At 35.6% G+C, this 10,178-nt stretch overlaps 1 protein-coding gene across 1 annotated transcript in view; it reads right to left on the reverse strand.

Moving 5' to 3' along the window:
- Positions 1–1,096: 1,096 nt before the first annotated feature.
- MYOF (myoferlin) overlaps positions 1,097–10,178 on the reverse strand; it is a 71,415-nt gene continuing 62,333 nt past the window's right edge. The window contains exons 42-54 of the mRNA XM_009702230.1: positions 9,470–9,625; positions 9,265–9,356; positions 7,753–7,923; positions 7,060–7,208; positions 6,695–6,834; positions 5,619–5,707; positions 5,438–5,533; positions 4,673–4,814; positions 4,250–4,349; positions 3,192–3,385; positions 2,082–2,191; positions 1,588–1,735; positions 1,097–1,132 (exon numbers count right to left, since the gene is read on the reverse strand). Coding sequence (XP_009700532.1) covers positions 1,097–1,132; positions 1,588–1,735; positions 2,082–2,191; positions 3,192–3,385; positions 4,250–4,349; positions 4,673–4,814; positions 5,438–5,533; positions 5,619–5,707; positions 6,695–6,834; positions 7,060–7,208; positions 7,753–7,923; positions 9,265–9,356; positions 9,470–9,625 — 1,623 coding nt within the window. The remainder of the gene's footprint in view (positions 1,133–1,587; positions 1,736–2,081; positions 2,192–3,191; positions 3,386–4,249; positions 4,350–4,672; positions 4,815–5,437; positions 5,534–5,618; positions 5,708–6,694; positions 6,835–7,059; positions 7,209–7,752; positions 7,924–9,264; positions 9,357–9,469; positions 9,626–10,178) is intronic.

The following is a 10,178-nucleotide window of genomic DNA, read 5'->3' on the forward strand; positions in this document are numbered from 1 at the left end:
AGAGAATGTTCTGAGAGATGCTTCTGCTTTGGCCTTCTATAAAAGTGAGGTGGAATCCCAGACTACCACCTGATTTTTAGTGTAGATTATATTTTACTGTGCCTAGGGAGAGGAAACGGAGGCCAAATTAAATACTTCCCATGTGCAGATCAGATTTCAAACAAGGGTTGAATCTGGATTGTGCATCCTCTTATATTTTGATTCAAGATCATCTCTAAATACAAGCGAGTATAGTGAAGCTATTCAACAAATTTCCTTTCTTTATTAATTTCCTAATTAATGAAGAAATTCATTAGAACTTTGTGCTGAAGTATCTCCTTATTCTTCACCGTAAAGATAACAGTAAAATACCTTAAACTGCAGATTTTTGGCATTACATCCTCTGATAGACACTATACAATAACTAATGCATTGTAGTTTTGCAATAGATAGAGAAAACTGGAAACTTGCATTTTACTTGTGGATAAGTTTATTTAAACATTTGTAAATTATACTAAGTAAACAGTATATTATTTATTTCTATGCATATGCAGTTGTTGTCAAGATACACATATAGCGTTGTTAAGTCTACAGTGCAGTAACTAAGAATTTTAAGCAGCATGATGCTGAAAACTTTTATAGAAACAATGTCTGTCCCTTCTTTGATTGCACTGTGAGGTTTCTTTGGTATATATAATTATAAGTAGTGCTTGTTTTTCATTAAGTTAAAATGCAGAGTTTCAAAGTGTGCCCAATAGAAAGGAATTCTGGAAAGGAAGTAATCATTAGAAAAATAAGAGATAGAAATAGCAGGCAGCCTCCTGAGTGATTTTATGAAAAATCTAGTTTAAAAGCAAGGAAGTCAGAACTTTACCATGTGTAGATACTACTGAAGTAAAAAAATGTACATGAAACATGAGGGGGTTTATCTTTTGGTTTTTAAAAACACTTGTCGTGACCTCCTGAACCTTGGCTAACCCTGGTTAAATTCTTACTCATCCATTTTACAGTTCCAAATACTAGCAGATGAAAAGGATCGAGAGCCTTGCTGAATTTGGTCCACAGCCTGAGGTGAAACCTCCTTACTATTTCAAAAGATGAGGTAAAAAACTCTTCTTTAAATTGGTTGCACGATCTTCATTGACAAATAGTTCTGTTGGGGGAGGAGGGAAGAAACAATAGAGATAAAAAGATGTACACAAAATACTTCAGTGTTTGTAAAAGATATTTAAGATATTAAAATGGATCAATGTATTCAGGGTATGGTAATTTCAGTTAAAATACAATAAAAATTAGTAAGATATTTCAGATTAGACTAAAATCCAGACTCTAGACCATCTGTTAACTATTTTTAATTGTGTAGGTTATTAACGCTTCTAAAGCACTTGTTTGCTCCATCTTTAGTTAATAGGTTAGTTTTGACATAAATTTTGTTTCTCAATAAAAATGAGTTGAAATTGTTTATAGCTATATGGATATAATCCCCATGTCCCTGCTAAAACTGAGTTGATAGAATCTCTTGTCTGAGTAAGGAGTGTGTCCTGTTGATGACTCTCATAAGCTAGCTTCATACCACAGCTGAAGAACAGTAACATTTAAAATTCTTACCGGCAATGAATAGAGGAGTACTGCTACAAACAGGAGTAAAATCAGCAAGATGATAAGGCCTATAAAGAGCCATTTAAATCTGCGCCACACAATAAACTTCATTGTCTTGCAGGGATTTGTAAACCAAAGGAAGGAAGTATCTGGTCGGCTGCATTTTGAAAGAAACTAATATTACTCATACTGTAAAAACATGGAATACTTAAGTGTGAAAGTATAACACATTAAAACACTCTAGTTTGAAGGCTGAAGAAAACACAGATAGTTTTGTGCTGTGCCGTAAGATAGTAGTTTCAGTAAATGTGTGCCATTAATACTGAAACCACCTGGCATTTTATTCTAATGCTTGCAGAAGGAAAGACTGGCTTTTATAAATGAAGTTTTGCGAAGGATAATTGATGTACAGCAGATCCTTTACTGCATGCAGATTTTGTCAAGAACATCACAGTAGCTAAATGTTACATATTTCTTAAGCTAGTGAGAGAGAAATATCTTACTTTGGTAGATCTAGTTTGGGATTCATGTTTGGTTCATCTCTTCCTTTACCAGCTGGTCTTTCCTCAGCTTCTTTTTCATTGACGACTTCCAATGTCATTTCAACTTTACCCTTCAGAAAACATGTGGTGTGAGACAAGCATCTGATTGAAATAGCAGTCACAGTGCTTGTTTGGTACTTAGACAGCAGAGTTTGGGATCAGCTCATGGTGCGCATCTGTGTGTTTTCTATTTCCTTCTCAAAATATACTTATTTCTGCACTATGACAGTGTCACAACACAGTATCAGAGAATGAAAAATAGGAAAAAAATAAAAATCACAGTACATAAAATGGTTCTGCTAATTCATTTGTAGTTCTGTTTCAGGCTATACTTTGGTTTTTTTCCAATTTAGCAAAACAAAAACAATTCTTCTCTTTTTTTCAAGAACAACCCAAGGACTGCACCTTTTCTGAATGACTGAGCATCTCATTTTTTATACTGCTGCAGCTGATAGATTTTTCTGAATATTTTTCCTCATTTATTAAATTCCAGTAATAAAGTTTAAAGGCAAAAACATTAGAAAGAAGAAGCAGACGCACTTGAAAGACTTAATATTCTAGCAAGTGATAAATATGCATTTATATTCTTCACAGAACAGGTTAGAATGCTTTAGGTCTTCTGATTGCCCTCATAATCATGAAGCTAGTCTGAGTATAAATTATATTTGCTGTGTACAAAAATGCTTTGGATATAAACTTTTTTCATAATTCTTTAATGCATTTAGGATGCCTTGTGTTTCTCCTAAGCAATAATGTGATAAATTAATTCACACAATAACTTTATTGGCTGCTTTGGTGAGATAACGTGACTCAGCCTGGTGTCACAGTCTTTCAAGTTAAACAGGGATAAAACCAAAATAAATAAATTTAATCATTAAACTCATACTTTAAAATAAAAAATTATTGATGGAGCAAAATTCCTGAACTTGTGCATGGAATGTTCTATTTACTCCCCTCTGTCTATCCACTGAAAGCTAACAGCTAAGCAGGGGCTCTTTACAGTCTTTCTTTATAATTTGAAAAGCAAGGTGAGCACATTTTAAGTACTTTTAAAAGAAGTAATAATCATACCGCTAAAATACGGGACCCATCCTTTTCAACATAACATGGCCACCATCCTTTCATGGATTTCTGTTCAAAGAGAGAGGCGGTCCTGGGAACCTTCTGGGAACTGTCTGCCTTGTATTCTGGAATCATATCTATATTGCACTTCTCTGGAACTTTTGCTGGAATTATTGTTTTATGTAAATCAAGCTCTACAAAGCCTAGGAGATGGATAAAAAAAATAAACATTGCCTAACACAACCAACCATACTGCATAGTGGTTCAACCTGAACCTTTCCTATCTCTAAACATGTTATACAGGAAAAACAATCAGCATTCATGTTACATTCTTGTTTGAGGATGTTGTGAGGCAGGGAAGTGGGCCGCCACGTCAGGCTGTGCTTAAGCCAATCTTGCTGGTGTTGGAAGTGCTGGTGGTTTTTTAATGCAAGTTCACATGATTTTTAATAAAGGGCTTTTTTCCCCTACACCCTTAAACAGAAGATAACCAAATACTGCAATATAATACTAATTTAATTTCTGGTAGTTAAATGCATGGTTTAGCTAACTTGAATGATGGTTATGAATCAATTATTTGTTTTCAGATTTTAAGGCCTATATAGTTTGCATGTAAGCTAAAGACTTTGGAGTTGTCTTAATACTGGGCAGAGAATCTTCTGCAGAGCAATATCTCTACAGAATTAATAACGGTGTGAAGTAGATTGCTTAACCTAAATTACAGCCTTATGTCAATACTCTTACTTAGAATTGAAGTACTCTTATTTTAAGTAATTTTACTTAAAGAAAGAAGCGAAGGAAGTTTTCATGCATATTATCATTTCATGCACTTTGTAATAGGGCTTACCTGAATGAAAAGTATCTTGGTTTACCTGCAAGTAGGCCTTTACTGAGTGAATATTCACTCATATATTCATGAGCACAAGTAACCCTGTACTCTGTGGGAAAGCAGGAGTGTATTTGCTTGCTCCGTGGCTCACTTCGAAAATATAATTCTTATGCAATAATTTGAAATTGTTTGGTTTTATCTCTTACTTTGAGACTAATTATTTTCTTAGAAGTCTTACCCAGATAGTCATCCAAGGAGAACTTGTCATTATCCCATATTTGAACGATGAGTTTGGGTGGGATTCTGAATTCTGTCTTGTCAAGATTCCAAAAATGTTCCTAAAATTAAAAAAAACACAAACAAACCCAAGCACCTTTTTAAAATTACTTATGAAAATTCAAAGCTGTGATCTGTTAGTACTTGTGAATTCTGGGGTTGGGGGAACTATTCAGGATCTAATCTTGCCCTTGCTAAGAGGAGACCGCTGCTGTTGCCAGTGTGGTGTTCCTGGCTCAAAGGCAAAACTGTATCTGTTCACAATAGCAGTTTGAGAAAAGTATGCAGAACTGAGCCAAACTGTCTCTTTCAATATGCAGGTACAAAATTATCAGACTAATTACAATCCAAATTCTAAGTATTGAAATCTTTAGAAATACTTAACCTTTTTGGAAACTACACAGAGTTGCTCTGCTGGGAGATAGTCAAAAGGAAAAATAAATCTCCAGTTAAAGTTCCCTTCACCATCCAACGATCGGTAGTGAACATCAGTTTTCTGCTTATTTTCTTCATTACCAGGCATCCATCTGAAAATAGAGAGAGATGTGTCTGGAGTTTGCAGTGGGACTGCACTGGTGCTTGCTTGTACTGTAACCATGTCATTAAGTGGTCACAAACAAGCCGTAAGAGCTGCTCACAGAGGGCTGGAGAGTCTTTCACGCCTTTTCTCAGTTTGGTTCCAGTTTGGCACTGTAAATAGGAACATCTGAACTGAATTTCTGATCTGCTATGACCAGTACTGTATCAGTGGTGAGTTGCTGGCGGGGTTTTTTTGTTTCTTTTTTAGGGAGAAATTAGATCCAATAGCCTAATAGTACATTTCTCTGATTTCTATTGAATTTTTTACATTAAGACTAGGAAATGTAAAAAAGTAAGAATCCAGGTTATGCAGCACCAGAGCTAACTCGCTATCTTTTCAGTTTCTTCCCATCTCAAGAGATGAACTTCTGGGATCTTTCACTGCACATTAACTTAGTCACGCTTTATGTCATAATACTTCTGTACTTCTCTGAGGTTAGCACTATTTCAGAGGCTGTAGCATGCATTGACTTGGCTGAACCAAATCATCTTTGGAACCCATGGTCTAGACATTCCCAGGACATTCTGCGCATCATTCATTTGTAAGCATTACATGACAGGGTGCTCCTACCCCTTCACATAAATGTCACTCATTTCTTCCCCTGTGATGCTCTTTTCATCCAGAAGGACATCTTTGGTGTTCCAGACAATCACCCGCAAGATGTACCTAAGAGAGAAGATGTTTGGGGAAAGATAATTGAATTGCCTTTGTCAGGGCTGCTAGATGGTGTGTAGTATATATGGATACTCACTTCTTGGCTTTTCGGGGAGTGATGTTAAAGGGAGGGCCTGGTGGTCCTAAGCTTTTGGGAAAAACATCAACCCACATCTGGAGCTTTCCCTGTAGGAGTGGAGAAGATGGATGAGAGATTATTGTGTACGGGTTTGTCATGGTAATTTGATGGAACTGCTTACTGAAATGCTTAGTACTAATTTTAGCCACAGAGCAGAGCTCACTTGTGTTACCAATGTCAGAACTTCTGCAAACCTCAGATAGGAGCAAAGACCAATCCCTCATGTTATGTAAGCTGCTTCAAACGAACAATGCCAAGAGTTTAGAAGAGGGTAGGGGACGTTAATCCCTAGTGTATTCCATGCAAGTTAGGTGCCTAAATAGTTCTCATTCTCTAAGTCCAAGTTTCTGTTCTCTCAGAGGTGGTATTAAGTACTGTGTCACACATGTGGCTGATAGTTTGCAGCTGGTGGCCTACCCCATGTAGATAATCAGTCCCCTTAGCTAGACTCTGAAGTAAGGCAACCACTGCAGATTTTATACTCTATTTCAAACGCAAGCCCCTTTATTTTTGCAGATAAGTTTTCTGGTTGCTGCAGAAACTTTCTTTAAAAAAACAGCCACTGGTGAGTTAGTAAATGCTAGAAAAGAAATGTTAGCCTTTGTTCCTCTCTAACAGAGAGGTTCAATATAAGACTTCGTGTTTAAACTAGCACCTCTGGAGCTTGTAGAGAAATGACAAGTTTGGTCTCATTTGTTCAATATAGCTAGGAAGATCTTGAGCCAGGCTGTCTCCTTTATCGTTGGTGAGGTATTAAACACATATTCCAGTTTGTTTCAGTAACAAAGTAATAAATAAATCTTTCCCAATTTCCACTCTTGTCAGTGTTTAAGGTGTCATTTGGGGGTCTTAATGGCCGAACATAGTTGCATTGTGTTACGTTTCTAGACTGACCTGCTTTAGTTTCTCAGCCAAGTAATATTAATTTGTAGCCCTCTTCCCCCAAGTGATACCATGCTATTGGCAACATGATACAAATGCAGGAAAAAAAAAAACTGTATTCAAGAAACCAGAAGTAAACTGGTTCATAGTACCTGGGAGATGTTGGGCTGGAAGGTGCTATACAAGGTCCTTGTCTCCACATGTTCAGGTACCAAACCCTGGGTTCTGAGGATATGAAGGGCTAGCCGCTCTTCGCCTGGACCAAGATGCTGATGCAAGATTTTGTTAGCTTCTGAAATAAAAGAAATGGAAAAAGAACAGGGCTCATGAACCAGAATTTGCATTTGAACTTTTTTAACAATTTAAAACCAGGTACTTAAAATTGAGCAGAAAACTGTGCTCAACATTAAAAAAAAAGAAAAGATTTTTTTCTAATTTTTCATAAATAACTGAGAAGTTTTATATTTGTATCAATATGAATTTAAGACAGAAATATAAAATAAGTGAAGAAGCTCACCAGCTTCCTCCAAAGTATAGTCTTGTCCCCCGTAGTTAATCTTTCTACCATTCTCAGAGAGGACAGGAGGAGCATAGCCTTTAAACCTGGCTACATTTTGCAATAACTGGGTTGGTTTTAGTTGATCACGCCAGATATTCACACCTGAACTTTTAGGAAAGCAACAGAAAAACATCCTAAAATTATTTACCATTCATGGCATTTACACATCATGTAAAATGTATTTATTAAACTAATTCAGAAAGGGCAGCACTGTAACTGCCTAAATTGAAGCCACTTGAGTTTGATACAGTGACATAATTTTGTACCAGCTCATTGGAATTACCTTTCAAGACAGAATGCTTTTTTCTTTACATAGCAAAATCATTTATGCTAACAGATGCTTTCATATTTATTTCCATGAATAGGTCAGAAAATTCTGTTAGGTGTGTGCTTTCTGGACAGAATTAACACACATTACCATATAAAGAGAATATTAAAATATTTGGCATCATGGTTTTCAGTCAAGGCTCTTCTGAAGACTTTGCAGCTTAACTTGGAATTCAGATGATAGAGTGAGCACAACAAACACCCATGAGCACCTATACCATTGTTCTTTAATCATATAATTAAGATGAAGGAAGCACAGATTCTTTACAGAGACTGGGTACTAGATCTTACATATAAAAATTTTCAATAGACAAAATTACTTACATCCAGTACTGCTGTGGGATGCCACAGTGAGATCCATAACGAGAAAGGAATCTGTTCTCAAGATCAATTATGGTTTCACCCACTTTTTCATCGCGAGTCAATGTGTCGTAGTCATAGACTGAAATTTTCAGATCCTTTTCTTGAGGCAAGAAGCAGCTGAGTTCATACATTCTAAACATCAGAATTTCCAGTTAATGCTATTTTTTTTTGAGCAATACATTTTATTTTTAAACTTAAAAAAAATAACCCCCCCACTTTTTAATTTATTTTTGAATAGCCTTTACAAGATATTAAAGGGATGGTTCCAATGCTGATAAATGTAGCAGTAGTTACCACTCATGCTCCCGTTTCTATTTGCACTTACTAATAATTCCATTTGTACTCATGTGGATATTACATCCTTCCTTTCTGCACAATGTAATATTTAGATGTTTGCTGGGCAGCAGCTTGAATTGGGACTGAGAAAGAAACTAGTGTGGCTCTGCCAGCCACTCGCTAAAAAGGATAGTTGTTCAATCCATAGTTTCTGTATGATTAGAAATTTTTTATTTATATTTTTTTTTAATCACAATACAAACACAGTTGGAGCCTTAAAGAATATGGTGAATATTTTATGACTAGAAGGGATTATTCTGTCACCTAGCTGTCCTACACAAAACAGACTGTAGAGTTTTCTCAAATTAATCCTCTGAATTTACTTTCAACATATGCAGCCTCATGGTTTAAAAAATGCTGAACCCATTACGCTTGAGGTAAAGTATTCCATGGTTAATTATTCTCTGCATTTTTTTGTTTATTTGTTTTATTTCTAGTCTAACTTCTTAACCTTGACTTCCAGAATCATTCTGGAAAAACTTGGAATTTTGAAGGCACTTTGTACCTGTAATTGTCCCTTTGCTGTCTATCTCTCTGCATAATCTGAACAACTGAAATCCTGTAGCACGTCATTGCAAAGTATGCTTTCCAAACTCTTTATAATCCATCTAGTCCTCTTCTCCTATCTTTTATCAAAATCCTCCTGTAATGCTGGACACCAAACCAGACCCAGAATTTCATTCGTAATTATAAAGATGATGTAACCTCTCCATTCCTAATTATTTTTTTTCTATTCCTATATTTCAAAGATATCATTAGCTTTTGAAGGAAGGACCAGTGTACTGGCAATACATGTTAACCTGATCACTCATCGTGACATCCAAGTACTTTTCAGAGTTAAAACTTTTTCCATATTCTATAAGCATATTTTGTTATTCTTGTGTGCATAACACAGGGCGGTTTTAAGATATATACATTGCTTGACTTTGTGTAGTTTACCCATGTGATACAGAAAATCTGTAGCCAAACACCTGTGTTGTCCAATGATTTCGAACAGAAATTCCTTATGCAACTCAAAATTAACTGTCAGTATATAACTATGAATAGAGCATTGGATATTTCAAATAATGGTTTATCTTAAAAAATAGGAAAACATTCTAAAATACAATAAATTGAAAATACAAAAAAGTTTGTTACCTGCCAAAAATTGGGTTGAGAGTATTAGGCACATAATTATCTCTGTCTTCAATTACCTTTTTACTTAGCGATATTTTTATATAAGGATCACACTATTTAAAATAAGAAAAAAATATTGTTAAGAAATAGTTATCAATACTAACTTTATTTAAAATATACCATAGCAGAGTTAGGTCACAGACATGCCAAAAGCAAAAAAGCTCACCAGCCCATTATTATCCTGGGGTTGAAGCTGCAAAGCTCGAACAATATAAATTCGCACAATACACTCCTGAGGCCCACTGTCTGGTAGTTCACGGAACTGGCGAGGAGGAGCTGGAATAGTGGGATCATCAGGTAATGCATAGATTTTAAAGGATCCCTAAAAGAGTAATATAAAGACTTAGTCAAGATAAATGTAGAGGACTCACTCTGCTAGGTTTAGTTTTTCTTATTTATCCTACACATACACACTATGTTTTATATAGGAATAGCAAAATTGTACCCTGATCTAAAGTCACTTGGAAATCTTTTGTTTTACTTTAGTGGGTTTTGGGTAAGACTTACTACAAAGGCAAGGTTATATCCTTAGCTGATTTAAATCAATACAGCTCTTTTGATTTCAACACAATTACTCAGTTTGCTCCAGCTGAGAATACATAACACATACTTCATATTTGTTTCCCTCTCCAAAAGCATCATTTAGTGTTTGTTTTTTGGGGGTTGGTTGGTTGTTTTTTACATACAATGTTAAAATTATTTTAATCTTTAAAAGTCATAGAGTCACAGAAATAGTACAAAATACCTTTTCCAAATTAATTCTAAAAATGTTATTTTGCTCAGAACATCTGCAGGTGAAACTTTAGCCATGTTCAAGAGGTTATGTGGGAAGGTTCTGTTCCACAGGTACCAGGGAAGATCACATTAGCAGGAAT

The sequence above is a fragment of the Cariama cristata genome, unplaced genomic scaffold (genome assembly GCF_000690535.1).
Source record: "Cariama cristata isolate BGI_N322 unplaced genomic scaffold, ASM69053v1 scaffold27636, whole genome shotgun sequence".
NCBI classification, from domain to species: domain Eukaryota; kingdom Metazoa; phylum Chordata; class Aves; order Cariamiformes; family Cariamidae; genus Cariama; species Cariama cristata.